Source organism: Centroberyx affinis, unplaced genomic scaffold (genome assembly GCF_046629955.1).
Source record: "Centroberyx affinis isolate AG114_WGS23_722 - 3 ecotype Tasmania unplaced genomic scaffold, CSIRO-AGI_Caff_v1 ptg000759l_1, whole genome shotgun sequence".
NCBI classification, from domain to species: Eukaryota; Metazoa; Chordata; class Actinopteri; order Beryciformes; family Berycidae; genus Centroberyx; species Centroberyx affinis.
The window spans coordinates 304,836-324,840 of record NW_027279371.1 but is presented as its reverse complement, the minus strand read 5'-3'; the positions used below and the strand labels follow the sequence as shown (position 1 = coordinate 324,840).

The 20,005-nt window shown below is 39.8% G+C and overlaps 2 protein-coding genes across 2 annotated transcripts; both read left to right on the top strand.

Moving 5' to 3' along the window:
- Positions 1–222: 222 nt before the first annotated feature.
- LOC139644618 (uncharacterized) lies at positions 223–4,599 on the top strand. Its single transcript, XM_071520051.1, has 5 exons — positions 223–493; positions 1,472–1,771; positions 2,075–2,125; positions 3,611–3,707; positions 4,142–4,599. The coding sequence occupies exons 1-5, from the start codon at positions 223–225 to the stop codon at positions 4,401–4,403; spliced, it is 981 nt and encodes a 326-aa protein (XP_071376152.1). The 3' UTR covers positions 4,404–4,599.
- A 2,072-nt stretch (positions 4,600–6,671) lies between these two features.
- Positions 6,672–20,005, top strand: il21r.1 (interleukin 21 receptor, tandem duplicate 1). The gene is made up of 9 exons (XM_071520033.1): positions 6,672–6,791; positions 7,281–7,390; positions 7,685–7,793; positions 8,812–8,996; positions 9,597–9,733; positions 9,854–10,049; positions 10,615–10,699; positions 12,980–13,073; positions 17,243–20,005. Exons 2-9 carry the CDS (start codon positions 7,330–7,332, stop codon positions 18,032–18,034), a joined length of 1,659 nt encoding a protein of 552 aa, XP_071376134.1. The 5' UTR covers positions 6,672–6,791; positions 7,281–7,329; the 3' UTR covers positions 18,035–20,005.

Genomic DNA, 20,005 nt, shown 5'->3' with positions numbered 1-20,005 from the left:
GTCTTCGTTTACTTTGACTACCAAAAACGCTTTGCTCTCAGCAGCTTGCTCACGTCAGTAACTACCCATTTTGTTGTGGAGCGCTGCTGTGCCAAAACCTGCACTAGCTAACATCGAGGCAAAATGACTTATTCCTCTGTTGGAAAAATAAACATACACTTGTATACAGAAGAGGAGGCCCTCGTTGTTGAAAATGTCGTCAAAGCCGCTGTACGCGCTGTCATGGACACAATTCACAGAATCAGTGATGCTAAACTACATGAATACCAGAGGATGGTGGCCGAAAGGGACAAAGAGATCAGCCGACTGGAGGTCAAGCTGGCGCAAACTGAAAATGAATTGAATGCATTACACGTGCAAGCAAGCCCGTGTGACTCAGTGTCAGGGAAGGACCGCAGCTACATCCACCTGGGCGCTGCTAACTCAGGCTATGGGAGAGCTTCTGGTGAAAACGAGGAGATAAATGAGCAAGATGTGAAAACGGAGTTCCCCAGTGAGTTCGTGCTCGCATAATGTCGTTGCAGCACTTTCTCTATGTAGTTATTCCCGTTATTGAGATGACAAGGTGTTCATGCTCAAGCCAGCTGTGTGTGTGTGTGTCAGTATGTTTTGACAGTCATGTCTGGTTGGAAAATAGACTCTTAAGACCTCCCTTTAGGGTGGGACCAATTTATGAAATCCAATACCAATACTCTCTGATACTTATTCAAATTCGACTATTTTTATGTCAAAAATTTCCCAAAAATTACAAGTATTCAGTGCTTCCCCCAAAATGTTATTCTTGTCAGAGTGGAAAGTCTCTGAAATACTAAAACTCCATTTGAGCTAATTAAAGTCTTTTAGGGGGTGTCGCAGCTCCTTAAAGCAGGATGAGGCAGGAGTTATTGCAGGTTTCACAGGCTTAGACACCTGAAACTGTTGAGTAAAATCATAACCTCACCTAGGGCTGGGCGATATGGACAAAATCAAATATGATATTTTTGACCAAATACCTCGATATCGATATTGCGACAATATTGTAGTGATGACTATTGGTGCTTTCACAAAATATTTACACAATGGGATTTTTGATAAATAATCATCAGTAATGTGGATATAATGACTAAGTGGGTAAAGGCAAATAATAGAACAGCTAGAACAGTCTGGTAAGTTTAGAAAAATACATCACTTTACTGTAATGCAGCCTTTAAAACCAGGACAAGACAACACTTATGCCATATCACGATATTACGATATCCAAAATCTAAGACGATATATATGTATATATGTCTCATATCACGATATCGATATAATATCGATATATTGCCCAGCCCTAACCTCACCTCCGCCATATGGAAAATATTCACTGCCAACATCCGATTTCTATTCCAAGGCCAATATCGGCCTGATGCACTGGTCTAACCCTACCTCCCTTGCATGAAGACACCCCCCTTTTTGTTTAGTAACCTTATTCCCTCTGTCTGCGTTCGAGGTCCTGGGACGAGAACGCCTCCGTCAGACTCTGCGGAGTGCGGAGATGGCGGAGATGGCGGAGATGGCGGAGATGGTGTATCTGCGGCGGCGTCCCTCCAGCTGGAGCTTGAGGAGCAGATGTCCCGCTCCTCAGAGGGAACGACGGACTCGGTCTCGCCTGCCAGTCGAGTCGGCGGCCCTCTGGTCAAAGAGGAGCATCTTCCCGTCGAGACGGTCTTCATCACGTGGGAGATGTGTGAGCCGAGGCCTGGAGGCCGGCAGGGCCACGGTTGTCGGGGGCAGAATCCCATGAAGAAAAGTAGGTTTTTATTGCACTATGACTTATAATTGGCCTTGTTTTCAATTATTATCAAATGCTATCCAGATTGGAACTCCTAATTTCCAAATCGGTTGTGTAGGTCTTGTCTTCAGTCATCATCTAATAGCATCATGATGGATTTTTTGTTTTTAATAAATGTAAAAAAGATTGTTTTGATATTAAAGCTGCACTTGGCACATACTTTGCGATACCAAATAGCAAAGAGTGGCAACTGCTTGAAAATTTCACTTCAATACCCAAAAATCTGTCTCATGTTTACCAACCTGGCTGGTCTGTGATCAGTTTCGGCCAAAGGAAGCCAAAGGGATGTGAGAGGCAAAAGATCTAATGTTGGTGAGTCCACTTGCTTCTGTTTGTATTTTTATATGTTTTGATTTGTCACTTTGTCAGAATTCATTTGGGCAAATAGGGAAAATCTTCGGTGTGTAAGTTAGGGGAGATGGGGCGCTTTTCTTTGTTCCACCCAAACTTTTGGTTTAGGCTTATTTTTTTACATAAAAATCTTGCTTAGTGCTGCACTAGGCAACTTCACATTTTGGCCGCCCCAAGTGGGGGATAATATTTGAAATTTTGAAAGTTTGAATCAGAGCAAGTGAGTGGAGTGGTGATTTTAAATTCCCTTCATTGCTCACAGCATTGAATTAAAAGCCCATCCTTTGAACTTTGGCATCACCCACATGGACCAATGAGAAGAATGATCTCACCTCTGTCATTAAACAAAACTCTTCTTACCGTGTGGACACTATTGTAAGTAAACTTTATTTATATAGCACTTTTCAGACAAGAAGTCACAAAGTGCTTCATATGATAAAAACAAACAATGTAAATAAAAATAAACTAAATTAAAGAGCATGCAAAATTCAGGTGATGCAGTACAGTACCAGCTAAAAGGTACTTCAATGCAGATTAGGGCAGCACTGGCTAGCGCAACAGATACATGCGTAAAAATCTACAATAAAATGTAAGGAATCAGATCAAAATACATTGTATGTGCACAGGATGGTACATTTTGAAGGAATCCACTTCAGAATTAAAAATCTCTCATTATCTACTCAGCCCATGTCAGTCTCTAAACAACTTGTGTGTGTTTTGTAGCCAAATGATTGCATTCTGAGGCTGTGTTCACCTCACTGACACTTCCTTGTTATTACATGTGTCAGTGACTTTCATGTTCGCTCGCTGTGCAACGTGCTTCACCTCGCTCCAACACAGACACCTTGCTGCACACAGTCACGTTGCCAGCAGCTCTGCAGCAGAGTGCAGCACCGATGTTTTAAACTTTTACATATGCGCTCCACACTCAGGCTAATATATGGCCGCTCTGCGCCCTGTGCTGCTGATGCTGTGGTTTGAAGGACTTCATTACCCAGAAATCACGTGACATCAGTAATCTGCACACTCCTTGGACTCAAATACTGTATCTTCTCCTTAGTGGCTGCTAGAGGTGGAGATGGTGAAAATAAACTTTTGGCAGCAGGTTCAACCATCATTAGTGAGTCCAGCTTTCTCTTGACGGAGCTTTCGCTCACAGCTATTAAGGAGAAAGTTTTGTATTTTGCTCGTAAGTTTTGGTTCGGCACTTTCTGTGTGCTGAGAAAATTTACTTCATATCCGACACCTGAAATTGATTTGGGCAAATAGGGTGAATCTATGCTGTCTCAATTAAGGGGGATGGGACGCTTTTCTCTGCTGCAGCCCCAATTTGTGATTTAGACTGATGGGACGGGTGTATTTTTATGTGAAAATCTTGCTTGGTGCAACTTCAAAATATCAGTAATGTTAATAAACATTGAAACGGAATTCTTTCTCTGACTATAGGAAGGCTGACGAATGCAGAGAGACAGAAGCGCTACAGAGAAAGATGCCGTGCTACTCCTGAAGGTCTGCGTGCGTACAAGGAGAGGGAACGTCTGAGGTAGCAGCTTTTATACAGTTCACTGATGTCTGATGTGATGAGAGTCTCCATGCCACTTTAATTTTTCATGACCGTAATTTGTCATCGTTTCCATTGTGTACTGTTCAGGCGCCTTGTAACGGTCTGCCTGAGGAGCTTAGGCTGGCAAAATTGGTGACATATTATAAATAAAATATAGGCTACTTCTTAAAAATGCAATTTCTATGAACAGGGTTTTATGTAATAGTTTCAACCTGTTTTAGGTTGTATCTGTTTGTTTCATTATTCTGTAACCTTGTTTTTTTATTCATGTTTAGCATTATTGTTGTTTTTCTTGATGGTTTTTAGTTATTGCATTGTTTTGAGCACTTTGTTGCTCTTTGACTAGTAGTAGCACAAGAAAGGACAGGTTTTAGTTTATGACTATTTTTCAAAATCTGTTCATCCCGTTCCAGTTACATGAGGAAAAGGGTCCTAATATCAGAGATGTCTGAGGAGACCAAGAGGCAGAAGAGGGCAGCGTGGAGAGCTGCAGCCAGACGGGCCCGCGATCGCAAATTGGTCCAGATAGACCTCCCACAACCTGGGCACGCGGCCCAGCTGGACCCCTCAAAGTCCTGGCCCTTCCCCCAACACACAGACACACCTAAATACACACCTAGATGTCCCAGAGGCAGATCCCGCACCAACAGCGGTGGAGGACGACTGCACAGCTGATGTCCAACATACAGTAGCTCAACTTAACGCCCTCTGGAGCTTCTGTGTAAAGTGGATTTTTCGTATTCACAGTTCCCAGGATGTTCTTGGAAGACTTGTTGGTTGGTTTATCGTTTTGTTGCTGCTTAGAGATGTGAGTTTTTGCAAGGTAACTGTAATCACACTGGACAAATTTTTAAAAATTGAAATATAAAATGGCATTAAATGGCAATAAAATCGGTTAAAAAATGAAGATCTTTTATGAAAAGTCAATTTATAGCTCAGAAGATACGAATGCTACACTGCCAAGGTTAGTTGTCCGGTTCCCACTGGGGCTACGACAGCTTGTAAAAAATATATGCGCACATGGTAAGGAGATTTGGATAAAAGGGTTCCCTAAATGACCAATGTTATGCTTTTTATCAAAGGTTGTCATCATAGAACAACATTGTTATGTGATTTCAAAACCGGAAACACAGAGCTTAAAGCTTGTAAGCGTCTCCACTAGAAGCATAAGTAATAGTGATGGGAATTATGGCTCTTTGAAGTGGCTCTTGTGGCTCTGTTCGTTTTGTTCTTTTGCACGTACCCAATGCCCAATGTCTGGCACAGAGGACTGTAACATCTGCGTATTGGCAAATGACATCAGTAACACGTGAAAATAATGATACTCTACCTGCATATCTTTTTTATTTTCTTTGATATATATTTACGCTCCCTTCTTTTCCGGTTTCTACCCCCCCGTTCCTACAAAGAGCTGTTCAAAGAATCGGATCGTTCATGAACGACCCAACACTAATAAGTAAACACCATCATATGCTTTGTGAGCTGCAGTGTTGTTTAGACAGAAGATGGTGATTAGGTAGCAACAATGTTGGAGACAACATGCTCAGACAACACTTACAAAATGTATTTTATTAGAGGTGTAGATGAAAATGATGCAGTTTAATTGTAGGTATATTAACTTGATATTCGAGGGGTTTTAGAGGGAACTAATCCATTAGATCACATTACTGATTACAATTTAAAGCAAAGTCAGTAATCTGATAACATTTCAAAATCAGCTTCCCCATATGTATATGTCTGTATGCATGTGCACACAAAAAGACCAATATGATACTTACATCCTAAGCCCCTAAGTAAAGAAAGGGAAAGTTGAAAAACGGTTAAAGAATTGTTTTTCACAGTTTACCTCCAAACTGGCCAAAGCCACTGTCTGACTTTGTGTAAGATTTGGTGTCTCAGAATGACAATTGACTTTGACAAATAGCGATACTGTGACATTTGAGAAGACGCCTACACACAGCCAGAGTCACCTTGAATCCCACAGGAGCCCACCCATGGTAAAAAATAATAATAATAATAATGATGATTAAAAAAAATGGTTCCATAGTACTGTAATGCAGTTCAGATTAAAATGCCCAGTAAATGGCAAATGTTATGTAGACGTGGCTCATGATCCTCATATGCTGCTACTCTAGGCGGTGTATAGTATATGTATTATATAGCATTGAAACTGACTTGAGATATTAACATTTATAGCCACCTCAAAACCCACAGTGAGATTTGAGGGGCTCTACGGCAACATTACAACGCGTGAGGGGCATGACTAATTTATCTACGGACACTGCAAAATAACTGCAGAAAACCCCTGATAAACTGTTGTACTTTCTGCAGACATGTAGGTGTAAAAGATAAGGGTCTTATGAAAGGTATCTGAAAACCCAGCGTGCAAGTAACCCTGTTTCACTACTGAGAATCGACTCAGAAGAAGACAAGAGGGATATATTGGGTCATGTTTTGAGTCAATGTGTGACGTCACATGAGCGAGGAGGTACTGTGGAGTGTGATCTATTTTAAAAGCATTTTTGTATACATTTTATCAGAATTCATTTCTAAAACACTACGCTCTTTTTTGGAAAGAATTGATTGCGCACAAGTAAATTATCTTGTGCGTACAAGGTGATATTTTTTATCTTGTGCGCACAAGATAATAACTTGTTCCCACAAGATAATTAACTTGTGCCCACAAGATAAAAAAAAAATCACCTTTCGGGACTTTAGGGGCTCCATAGGATCCAGTCTGTATGGTTCATCATTTAGTCGACCAAGGACTTAATTTACCTCCTGTTGTTTAAAAAAATTAATTACTTGACTATCTTTTAATTTGTCTCTAGCCTTGTTATCTGACTAAGTCGTGCATATTCATAGCAGCAGTGTGGATGTGGTGGGAAGGCACCACAGGCACGGCTCAAAGGGCTAAAACCACATCCTTCACACCACTGATGATGACGCTGTCGACGCATCGGAGCCCAAACTTTGTTCCATTAAACACGCTCAGGCGAGCGTCGGTGCGTTAGTCTCTGTTAGCCTGCTGTGGCACAATCCTAAAATACAAAATTAAAAAAGGTAAGATTGTTTGATTCGTTCGTGTACTTTTACAATACAGAACGTGAAGTTATCTTTAAGATGTTTTAACAGATTAAGATGGAAGCCATTCACTATTGATACATTACCTATCAATGCTGACTAGTAACTGCCGATGCTCTTTTATGAAACTATTTTAGTATTGATTATCATTGATTATCGTTTTAACTTTTGTTGTAAAGTATTTTGTAAAACTTGCCTGTCTTTGTATCACCTGCCCGGGGACTGTAGATGAAATTTAGCTCTCTAGCTAATTCTGGGACAGTTACTAACTGTCCGTTGTCCCTGTTAAATAAATCAAATGAATAAATTAACTATGTCAGTGAGACCTTAGATAGATATTTCATATTTGAGCCTTTGTCCCAACAGGCCAGCTAGTCCCAGATGAAGTCAAGATTGCAATGTTGGTTTACTAAAGTGATTTCTACTAGAGAACAGAGTTATAACCGCTATGTCTATATTCAATTTCAGCTGCTGTGTTGCCTTCTGTCCGACCAGCGGATGAGAATAACTCGTCCCCATGGCTGTTAAACTTTTGTCCTTATTATTATTGTGGAACCTCACATTCTTGATTCAAGATGGTAGGCTGGCTTGTCATATTTGTTTAATCAATGTCTTGTTATTCTCATGTATTGTATTTTCAAATGTAGATTGTTTAGGGTGCTTTGGTGCCAAATTAATTTGAATACAGATAGGGTTACTATTTTGATTTTTGTACATTGTTGTGTGTTGTTTGTTTTGATGCTACTTGTCTGGACAGGTTTAAATACATATAAAATTATCTTGAACAGGGCAGAAGAAGTTCACACAACATTGTGGATAAAATTAGAAAATGCTACCGTGTAAAACCGACCACACTTTCCTTTGTGTTGCAGTCACGTCTTTCTGCACTGTCAGCTGCACAACAGACTATGAAAATTCACTGAACTGTTCCTGCTCAGGCTCAGTGCCGACATTTCCCATTCTACTAGAAGCCAAGTGCAGGTACAAGTTGCCCTCAATGTCTGTGTTTGTGGATATGAATTTTATTCTATTATACAATATGAGGCTTCATCACAGCACACCTAGCTTTAACTCTTAGAGTAACCTGGGAGCCAGTTCATCTATCTTCCTTTTAACCCCTTTGAAAGAACACAATCGCAGTAAAGATCATCCTATTGGGTATTTTTGCTACTGTATATAGTGCTATTAATAATATTAGGATATTTGGGATATTTATTTATTTATATTTTTCAGAATAGCTCTAAAAACAACCTGTTTTGTGCATAGCTTGGCATTTTTGGTAGTATTATTTGGTACTTGCTATTTTTATTTGTAAAAAGTAAAAATGAACCTTGTTTATTAACATCATGATACACAGTGCAACAATGTCCCTGGAGTTGCCTCAGAATTGTTGCTTTAATCACATGGGAACATCTTGTTGCCAGGAAGCATCTGAATAGATTTTTGCCTCCCTGGCTCACTTTGTTGCTTTCTGCTGAGAGTGCTGCCCAGCTGAAATTACCCAAAATGTTTCCAAGTATATCAACATCCTTCACGGACACAACAATGCACAATTCATCCCATGTCTGATTGACACTGTAAGGAGCATTAAGTGCCAGTATAGTCCTAGTCACTGCATGCATGGAGAGTCGCCCGTCCTTAAGTGATGTACACTGAAACATGCAAACATGAAAGTATTATAGCACACCGAAAGACTTCAGATCTGTTCCATTACTGTCAAACCTTTATTGTTTCTCTACTGAAACAAGTAAACTGGAACAAACAAGGCTAGGCTTTGCTGACTTGTTGTGTTGCTCACTCCAATGCATTTATTGCTCCAGAGAAACATTAATGAACTGAAAATAATAGAGTGGATTTGAAGCCTTTCAGGATGCAGCAGAATACTTTTGTTGCTGTATGGATCATGCTTCCTGCTCTAACCTGGGCAACAGGGCAACTACAAGCTGATCTCAGAGAGCATTACCGATTCTGGTTGTAATATACAGTTTGTCTCTTGTAGGGATTTTGAAATGGAGGTTAATGGCAGCTGTGAAATCAAACCCCCTCAATCCTGGTGCCTAATATATCCAGAGGAGTTTGATGTGATTGCAGCCATTGGAACTACCTGTACTGCAAGTGTTCAACAAGACAGTCAAGTCAAAGTGAATGTGAATGAGTCATCCAGCTGGTTACTGAGTGATATGGGTAAGTCAACAACATGATGATTTGACCTTTCATTATTCATCACTTCTGATGAACAGATGAAGGGGTAACACAGAAATGGACAAAGGTCAGAGATAACAAAAGTCTGATTGTAATTGACATTTACATCACTGATGATGTGTCCAAAGACATCAAGATATGTCTCTGTAACTTGTTTTAAAAAATGAAATTGTTTTACACATTTTAAACATTTGTAAAACAAACTTTAAATATGTTGTCCTCCTGTTGTGTATGGCAGACCTGGGCCAAATAGTCTTCATAAATTTATAGGTTTTTTTTAGCCTACTTTGGTGCCAGATGGGTAGAGTGTGCCACATAGGACAATATGAATGCCAGAAAGTCAAAAAGAAGTCAGAAAATCATAGTATTTCAGGACAATTCATTGTACCTTTTTGTGCTTGACAATTTACCCAACCTACCCAAATTGCCTTGTGACAGTAAACCTCACCCATCTGGTATTCCCTTAACCCAAACACTAAGAAATATTTGCAACTGCCGCTTGTGGTGTAGAGTATGACTGCCCTATACCCATTTTCAGTTTCATAATGATCCACTTATCCCCTTGGGCCTTTACTTTCACAGTGAAGCCTCTGGAGCCATTTGATGTTCAAGTGAAAACTGGTGACGAGTTCTTCAACATCACCTGGGACATAAACAACCACCTTGATGACTGTCTTAGTTACAGGGTGCGGATAAGAGAGAGCGAAGACTTGTCAAAGGTAATCTTTGAATAAAAGAAAACTGAAATTGAGATACCACTACTGTAAAAAATCGTCATGGTGGCTCCTTGCTGACTACTCCCATGCAAAGACATTCTGTTTTCCTTTCCTTCCTTACAGGATCCAGTTCATTCCTTATTAGAAGACCAAAAGTGCGCATTGATACACCATACTAAACTGCAACCATGTACCATGTATACTGTGGATGTTCAGGCCTTACTGTGTCCTGATGGGAAGTATAAGGGCCCCGGGAGTGAATGGAGCTCCACTACAGAATGGAACACTATGGGAACTTATGCGAAGACTGAATGTCCAGGTATAATTCGATTTCTTAATTTGCAAACTAAATTATGTATCTACCTGTAGAAAAAGTCTGTATTTTGCACAGATGATACATTTTTTGTTGCGCTAAACTAAGCTATTGACTCCCTGTCCCGTCCTATCAACTGATGTGTGTCCATGTTGTGATTTGTTATATGCTTTTATCGTATTTTTTTGGTTTTATTGTGTTTGTCTATGTTTAAAATCTGTAGTCTTCTGCACAGTGTCTTCACTTACAAGGGTTTTATTTTAAGACAATAAATAACACCTTTGTAAGTGAAGAAGGCAAGTGTGCGGCACATACTGGCACATACAGTCGAGCAAAGATTATCTTTTTAAAAGTTTGTCTGTTTCCCCCATATGTGTTTCTGTATAAATCCTTTATACAAACATTTATCCTTATGGGAAAATACATTTTGAATTTAACTGAATCAAAGTGCAATTTAGCAAGTAGCCTAACCTAAGTCAATGACACAACAGTGAACAACACATGCAGACAGGGGTGAATTTGTTTATCCTCATAGAATTTTATTCAGTTCATATGTTTATACTTTTTACAGGCAATGATGCTCACTGGTGGTACCTCTTCCTATTAATGATTCCTGTCGTCCTTGGTCTCCTGGTGCTGGGTTACTCTCAGAAGCCGTGAGTACAGTAAACCCTGCAGTTCTTTTAGTCTTTCAGGAAGTGTTTCTTTAGAGAGAAGACAGAACATTCACACTCTTAGAGCCACGTCATTTACATACTGATTGCTCAGCTTTAGGAGTAAACAAGTCTCTTCTATGTTCTGTTGAATTTTGGTTAGACCAAAAGTTCAGCAATAAATAGATGTATAGATTGTTGGGTGTGTATGTATTCTCTTTCCTCTTTGGACTTCATCGTAGTTTAGTGTTGCGTTTCTTTGGAGTATGAGAATTTAGCATTAACACACGCCATTTGGTAGATGCTTTTATCCACAAGCACCTTACAGTACCGCATTCATTTTTTTTAGCATGGTTGGCCCCATTGGGAATCAAACCTCTAACCCTGGCGGTGTTAAAGCCATATTCTACCTGTCGAGCTATGCTGCAACACAGATCTTGTTTCATTCATATTATATTCTAAACATCTTTGGATTTGCATTTGAATTGCCAATATATCTCCACTTTTTCAAGTTTTCCCAGAGCACAATGGGGTTTGCCACTTCAAGATGTTTACAACATGAGATCAAAAGCACAATTCCTTTCTTTGAAACTAGTGATCCTAGATGTTCCATGATAACTCTTGTTTCTAGATTTTGGAGAAACTTGCTTACATTAATAAATTAAGACTGAATGAACGACCCAGTATCATAGAAATAAAATGAATGATTCCTGTTTAAGGGTGAATTTTCCATTTAGGTTTATACGGTGAAGTTTATCCCCATACATTGAGAACTAAGCAAAGCAGAATTATATGAAGACTTAACCCTACATTTTGTCTTCCAGTAAATGATCAGCTAAGCCTCTCACTACTTCGATTTACACTTTCCTGGCATCACCTCCCACATATAGAGAAACCACTGCTGCGCTTTTTGTGCAGAGACATGATGCAACCAAATGGCTAGCAGACATAGGAAGTCATGCAGAGCATCAGTAGAAACAACAGACAGCACTTTATTGATATAGGTCTTACAGTCACAAGAAAACTCGCTATGAATCTGCTGTTTGATGTTTCTATCCAAGCTAATACCTTATTATTGGATAATCGTGAACATTGTTCCACTTTAGGTAAAGGATGATGTGATATGAATACCAAAACACACAAAAAAAAAGAAACACCAGGAAACAATTGAACTTTTAATACTCATAACACATGCAGTACCTCGTGTACGTGCGGTACAGCACATCCACTACCAAGTAAAACTCATTTGACAGCTGTAATTTGATATGTTTCTTATAAGGCTTTAACAGTCTGCTTGAATGCCTGGTAATAGCCGTGGGCAATAATGATTTGAACTTTCGTTTTGGTTCATGCACAGCTCACGAAAGTTCTTTGCAGTACATCTCTATGGGATTTTCAGCTGCGGTCTGCATCTTCCTTGCAAACGTCTGTGACATAGATTTTTGGCACAGTGATTATGTCCTGGCTCTGAGTAAGCAAAGGCACTCAAAACTATCATCTTCTTACCACTGTCAGTGACAAACATGGGTGAAAAGTGACATTACCAAATTACAAACTGGTGAATTGGCCATAGTCACTGTGATCTGCGGTGGTAGTAAAATTATAGTTTTATGATAGTTTTTATTTTCTTAGTGTCTGGTATATAAGTTAATATATGAGCCAAAGGTCTATGACCCACCAAACCCCCATTTTATGAAGATGATTCATTCCACAGCTACCTACTTTAAGAAGCAACACTACATCAGGATATACTTTAGTAAGCAGTGAGAGCTGTGCATGTATTAAAGGCAAAGTTTAATTTATTATGGTCTTGAATCTCTGTAAGAGTGTGACCCTCGCTTACAAGGAACATTTTGTTAAAATTGTTGCAGTAAAATTAGATTTTGCTTGTTACTGTACAGGAGATTCACTTACCTCTCCATAAGATACACAAACATCTCATTATTTTGTTTTGAGTGATGAAAGAGTTCAACGTTTACAATTATTTCACCTGATCCATTATGTATATTTGAACTTTAACTCATGATTTACTATGACCTCAGCTCACAATAAAAAAACATGAGGAGAATCCATCACATGCTTTTCCTTGTCACTGTAGGCAGTATTGCTAGTTATGCATTGGAAAGCTATTGCTCTTGGTCATTACTTCTCTCCTTTACAGCTCACCTACAGAGAAAACGAAAACTGACAAACCACTGGTTAAATATAAATGGATGCCATTTCATTTTCCACATACTAATCACTCATTTTGTCATAAACCGCTTTGTTTCAAATTTGTTTCAGGCACTGGTTGAAAAAACTCCAGCTGATTACATACGTCCCCAAGCCAGATGAGTTTTTCAAGCCCCTCTACCACACCTATGAAGGGAACTTCAAGGTAAGAGAAAAGCAGAACAAAAACAGCTCATCGTGGCTTGTGTAACTTCCAAAATTGCCCAGCAGGTGTTGCCCAAGAGGGGACTTTCAGCACATCTGGACCCTGTTTGGTGGGACTTTCCCTTGACTTGACATATGAGGGCCCTTTTGTTGCGAATGACTCAGTGTGCAGGGGCTTCAAGAGTCTTTTCTTTTTCATCTGTCTGGCGTGCTGTGGGTAGACATTTGTGTATGACAGTCGTGTGCATCACCACCAGACCCATTCCTCCCCAGTGGAAAATACCCCCGGTGATTTTAACTCAGATCTTTGATGTTTCCGTGAGTTAGACTAAATACAGTTTGTTTTTCACTCTAGGGGAACAGAGTGAGAATTGTGTGGTTCTTCCTCATGAGATTTGTTTTCATTCTTTATTCTTATTCTCACAGATGTTCTGGTGTTTTTGTGATTATCACCTCCATTATTTACATGTTTTTACATTTTTTTTCTCAATGTAACAACTGCTTTCTGTCATTTGACATTAGTGATTTTTTAAAATGAGTTTTACTTATTGTGCATATTGAAGACTTAAAATGAAAAATCCTATATTACTTGGCAACAGCTGCCTAGAAAAGCATATGCTCCCTCACCTACATGTTTGGCTATGTTTGCTAACCAAGGCAGATGGAGTGAAGACTGCATTTCTGCAATATAGGCATAAATGCCTCAGAATGATAAGAAGTCACACCTAACCTCTAAGATATACCTGAAACATGTCCTAAATCTGCCCATAAATATGTATGAGATACTCAATCATTTGGTTAAGTGTATACCCTAGAAGTAGTAGTAATGGTAATGGATTATTGTAATTTACAAAGGTAAATAGAGCTCAGCTCGCATTGTACACATAGGAAGCTGAATTGCGCGTACAAAAAATGCATAAACCTACTAATTAAATTAAGTTTGGATAAAAAACAAAGGATAAAATAAAGCTTAAGACAAGAATCAGATTAAAAAACATGAGTGTAAGTATGGGACAAGTGTTCAATATGATGAAGTTGCCTAACTGTTGGAAGTAAGGAAACTAGATCAAGTAAAAACTGGAGTGAAAAGAGAAAAGGGACACGGTTTACCCACTGCGTGCTTTGGTTTCTGAACTGATGAGCGGCCTGTTTCAAACCAGCAGGGTCAGCTGTCCCATTAGGCCAATTTTGTTGAGCAACTAGGGACAACTAGGGATTAGTGGAATACAACAGAAAATCCACTCTGGAAGAGCAGGAAGAGCGCTTTGCTCAAAATGTCACTTCTTAAAGTAAGGCTCCTGTAAATTCTTCATACGAGAGCGTTCTTGCATGCGGATCGTCTGTTGTATTCCACTTGATATTTTCTTTGATCCAGCACCTTTGTTTTGGATGTGCGTGTCTTTTGTTTGATGTTGATTTTCAGTGGAACCAGGGATCAGCCTTAGCGTCTAGTAGGGATGCCATAGCTTCCTGTTGAGCCTTCTGGAAGCGTCATGGGTCTAATTCAGTGAAACGTCTGTGATGAGAGGAGCCTGTTTGATCACCCCAGTGACATACCTGCACTCACACACTCAACCCTGCAACATTTAGATTAGTTAGTGTCTGGTGTGTCCTGTAGATTTATGACCGCACAGCCTAAAGTACCCATTTGTAGGTTAGTACATCTTTCTGTTAATATTTAAAGTGGGCTTCTGTATGGATATTTGCCCTGGACTATGGCGCAAGGGTTTGTTGCATCACACCCGTTGTACTGGTAAATAGTCGCTGTTGGGGAAAACCTCAATCTCCAACTTTTCAGGAATTAAGAAAAACTGTTTGTAGCTTGACCACCATGCATTTTGAGTTTATGCAATTGGATTTTAAAGAGTTTCATAAGACCAAGGCTTGTGGAGATTTCTCACCCCATATACTGTAGAACAATGTAATCCTTCAAGTGAAATTGCAAGGTTTTCACATGACGAATGAGAAATGTAGCTTTAGAACTGATGTGTTTTTTTGCATTTAACATCAGTAGGGGCAGTGTCAATCTCTGGATGCCACTGCAGAATATCAATAGAAATCCATGTGCAGTTATACAAATATTCAGCAGAGTGCGCCAAGTCAATGAATAAAGAGAGGGAGTATAAGAGTCAGAGAAGGAAGCAGGAAGAGAGAGAGATAGTGAAATAGAAAGTGCTTTTATACTTAGTACTGCTGTACTTTGATCCACTATCTAAATGTACTAAACTGTACTAAATGAAGAAGATTTAGTGCTATAATCAGCACTTTAGTGCTATAAACAGTACTAAATGTGCTAAGGTATTCCACATTTTCCCCTTATCATAAAGAATCGTTCCTTTTCAAAGAGAAAAGTGTCGTGTTCATTCTTTAAACATTACTGAACACAGTTTATTGTTTCTTATTTTCATTTACGATAGATCAATGTAAATATAGTGCAGTAATGCATCAAACTCATACCAGGATTCACCAGACGTTACGCTATCTTGCAAAACATCACTGAATCAGTGATTTCTGCCTTTCCTGTGCCATACCATACCACAGCTTGTCTGACTGGAAATGCCATGGGCAGGATGTTCATAGTGTGCACAGTGCACAGACAATTTTACCAGGCTAATTTATAATGTGTTTCCTTTTTTTGCCTGCATTTCACTCCAGAAATTGCACTGAACACTGAAATATTTATTGGTCCCACACATATAACTTAACTTCAACCTTTTTGGTGTGCAGCTCAGTTTGAGCATTATTTACAACATTTTCTAATTGCTGAAAGTGTTTGCCCTATAGTTTCATAAAATCCATATACCTCAGCCTTCAGATTGTTATTAGTCTATCCTATCATGGTGCAGAGCTGAAGGAACAACACTCCTGACAAAGACAAATGCTTTTAATTGATGCTGTTTATAGTATACCTCTTTATAACCCTTTGAAACAGTCCACCCACCCATGTTATGTTAGGTAAGCAGAGATCAGCTTCAGTATTATCTTGTCTTAAAATCCTTGTTACTCTTTAAAAGATAACCCAAATGCCACCAGACATCAGAAAGGTAAATTTTGTCTGCAGTTGCTCATATTTATTATTTATCATCTCCTCAAGATCACTGCCTAAACAGCCCGTAAATTTGCCTTTGCTGACTCCTGCAGCTTTGCTATCTTACCTTTGTGGCGGAGGATGCTTACGTTTTCTCAGAGGAGCAGAGACGATTCGGTTGTATCTCAGGATGTGGTGACCTTCGCATGATGAAATTGATGAGCGTGTGCTTATCTGGACATCAGCTTGCCCTACGGTGGCTCTGAAAGTTGTACAAAACAGCTGTCCTCACAGGCTGCAGAACATAAGAGTTCAATCAGAGAAGAAAGGCTTCAATAACATGAACATGACTTTATCTAAAGCATGTGTGAAATAGTTTGGACTTATTTTAGCTTTTGATCTTTATCAAGCACTTCTCAATCATATATGATCAATCTAGTGACTATAGGGATTGTAATGGGTTGCTTCTATTAAAGGACACTATGGAGTTGATCCTTGCAATCTTTTCTTTGTGATGCTGGTGATCTAGGAATTTAAGCTCATTCTTTGGTCACACTCACTTTAAGTCCTTCTACATAAGAGTGAATTTTTTCCATGTGAAGTTATGAAATTGTGTTTTGAATCTAAAGAAATTAATTAGCATAGTGGCATTACCTCAGGAACCTCATGTAGTTTTTCCGTACTGTAGTGCCATGCTGCACCTGTACTGGGCCTGTTATGACTATGGTACAACATCTTTTTCCATAGGAGCCTGATGTTCAGATGTAACCCTGCTGCACCCTTTGAAAGTGAGCCAGTATCAAATATGCTTGGGTACTTGTCAGCTTGTTTCCAGCACACTAGAACAAAGCAGATTGGTGCATAAAATATAATGGAAAAACACGCCACACTGTGCTAGCATGCTCATAGCATAGCATGGTGCACTTACGGAAAATATATCAGATAAAGAGTAGGTCCTGTCCTTTCATAGATCGTGTAATAATTCCCTTGATTGTACTTTGCAACTACACTTGACAGGTTTTTGAATATGCAAACGTAAAGGGTATTTTTGACTTATGTTTTTACTAAATGTTTGTGAGTTTATGGCAACATTTATTTAGGCATATACTCCAAATTAATGTCTTCCATTTGCCCCATTGTAGGAGTGGGTGAGGCCTGTATTCAGCGAGTATGATGTCCTGATGATCAACACACCTATCGGGGGGCAGCATGATGTCTTTCACTGGAATATGGAGAAACAAAGCTGCGGCAAGGATGAAACGAAACAAGGCGGCTGCTCCCGTCATAGCTTTCAGCCTCACAGTGCCTCACTGCTGCACTTCCATGAGGGCGGTAGTTTGCATGGCACTGGCCACTCCACCGGACACTCCACCGGACACATCTCTATCCATACGGTAACCCTGTCTGGGGAAGAAGAGTTTGAGGCGGAAACTGCGTCTCGGAGCTCCATAAATACCCTCAGAAGTTACCAAGACGGCGAAAGCTTCGGTTCATATGCAGGAGACAACAGGGATCGTGCTGGCTATGATTTAGGGGAACCTCAGGTGTCCAGGATGTTTAGAGAGGGCAGGTTATGGTTATTAGGACAGGATGGAAACCAAATGTCCAATCACTTATCAGTATCAAATATGAACTGTCAGCCCCGTGCCCATATCATGGAACCGGAGAGGGTCTCACTTGACTCGTTCGCCTCAAACGAGCAGTCGGAGGACGGCTACCCTTCCGTGGACTTGGACACCATTGATAGTGGTTTTGGAGAGGCGGACTGCAGCAGTCCTGTGACCTCAGAGTCCAACACAGCGGAGCAGATAGACTCTGATTTATTTCATGAGGGAGGAAACTTAAATTCAAACTACGTCAAGCAGTGGATGATATGTAGCACTCTACAAGAAGACCCCAGCGACTCAGCGAACACACTCCCCAAAACACTGTGATTCTCAACACACCAAGGAGAAGCATTGTAGATTTACTGTCATAAGTGATGTGGGATATGTAATGAAAACATAGAGGTCATTACTGGACTTTCCAAGCTAGTTATTTGCATCAGAACAAACTTGATTTATCCAGGTATCCTGTATATTTCATGTGTTCATCTTGAAACTTCTTATTTTGTGCACTTTCTATGTATATTGTCATATTTCAATCATATCATTCTTATAGTCATAACTCTGCAAAAATATCTTTATCCACTGAATACCGGGACTTTAGTATAACGTATGGGATCGAGTTCATAGAAATGTAGTAACGCAACAATATATTGTATATTGAGAGTTGATGTATAGTATTGTTTAAAATGTATTATATTTGTGTACACAGCTTATGGTCTTGCATGCTTCATTAGCTTGTGACACCAGTATGCACACCACCTTATCAAGATCCAGTTGTCTGATAATGTCTGCTCTTCTTGCACATGCACTCCTGCAGCAACCACTGTAACCATCCACCTTGTTTTGTGCCTTTATCTGTAAATCTGCAGTAGATTTTCTCACCTCTAGACACAAGACAGCCAGTTGTTTTCTCCGGGTTCCATCTCCCCCATTGGAGAGAAGTGGAGAGATGGGTTAGAAAAGCTTTACCAAACTCTTCTTTAACCTTTATTTAGGAGGAGGGAAGGTTTGCTGAGCACACTTCCTCTCTTTCACCACTGGCACTCGTCACACCTATACAGTTACACACACTTGCAACTGGGAGCTCCCAAGTCCAACCACAGTCTTCTAGTCTTCTACCGTTCAGTAAATAACTTCACAGAAGCTATTGGAGATCAAAGGAAAAATCCACCCTAAAACATTTTAACACTAAACAAAACAGCTATTTGCGATATATGTTGCATTCCTGGGCCCATTTTTTTGATGGGTCACCTCAAGATATTTCCAGCGCAGCTACAACAGAGTTTGATTGCACAATACTTTTCAGCGATCCAAAACCCCCCGTTAAAGGTCAGGTTTTGGCGTCAGTTCTTCAGAATCAAAGTGCGAGGGCTTCTTTCTAGACTCACCATTTTGCTCAACAATCACACAGGGAGAAAGCCATCGTAAAAGAGGAAGAAAGACCAGTTTCTCCACCGAAAGCCATTGAACCAAAAGTCATTGTTGAAAGGCATTCTAGGAAATGTAGGAAATCACTGACTGATGTAGAAGCGGATGAGGCAGATTGAGGTAAAGTGGGTTCACCAAATCACAACACTTCATCACAAAATAACTCCTGGAATGCATTAAACATTATATATTGATGAGATCTAACGGTGTAAGAATATCCAAGGGTGGATTTTTCCTTTATTTGACTTGCTGAAGGGAAACTGTATTGGGAGGAGAAAGCGTGGCTCATTTACTTTCATAGATGCCTCGGGATCATCGAGGCACAAGTCTGCTTCTTTACCCTTTAGGCTACCGCTACAACGATGGCTACAACACCTCACTCTGGCACTCTGGTAAGAAAACAGTGTCCATGGGGAAATTTTTCACAATAACAGAAATATGACTAAGTTAAGACAACTTTGTCCCTTTTAATTGAAGCCACTCCTGACATTTCTCTCACTTCCCAGGCTACTGCTGGGACTGGGATTACATAAACCATGACTCTTCACACTTTAGCTGCAAAGTTTCACTTCCCACCTTCGTCTTAATGTATACAGCAATAACTATACATCATTGAAACATAGTAGAAACATATTTCCAATCCAGTTACAAGTGGATTTCAATGGTCATGCATTTGCTTCTCAAAATCAACAGCAAGATATGAGACACTGGACAAGACAAAGATCTGGCATGAATGGGGGGTTTCCGTATGTGGTGTCGGTCTGTCTGCTTCCCTGTCTGGCTGCCTGACTCACGCTTATGCTTCTGATTTTGTGAATTTTGTTGAGTCTTTTAATCTTGTACAGTCTGCTATGCTGCTAAATAATAATA

Bases quoted from the DNA above. Each gene is read 5' to 3' on its own strand.
- LOC139644618 (XM_071520051.1), top strand. From the start codon at position 223: ATGGACACAATTCACAGAATCAGTGATGCTAAACTACATGAATACCAG. The intron at 494-1,471 runs GTGAGTTCGTGC...TCTGCGTTCGAG, and splicing joins TGTGAAAACGGAGTTCCCCA to GTCCTGGGACGAGAACGCCT. The intron at 3,708-4,141 runs GTAGCAGCTTTT...ATCCCGTTCCAG, and splicing joins AAGGAGAGGGAACGTCTGAG to TTACATGAGGAAAAGGGTCC.
- il21r.1 (XM_071520033.1), top strand. From the start codon at position 7,330: ATGGCTGTTAAACTTTTGTCCTTATTATTATTGTGGAACCTCACATTC. The intron at 7,794-8,811 runs GTACAAGTTGCC...TGTCTCTTGTAG, and splicing joins CTACTAGAAGCCAAGTGCAG to GGATTTTGAAATGGAGGTTA. The intron at 10,700-12,979 runs GTGAGTACAGTA...AATTTGTTTCAG, and splicing joins CTGGGTTACTCTCAGAAGCC to GCACTGGTTGAAAAAACTCC.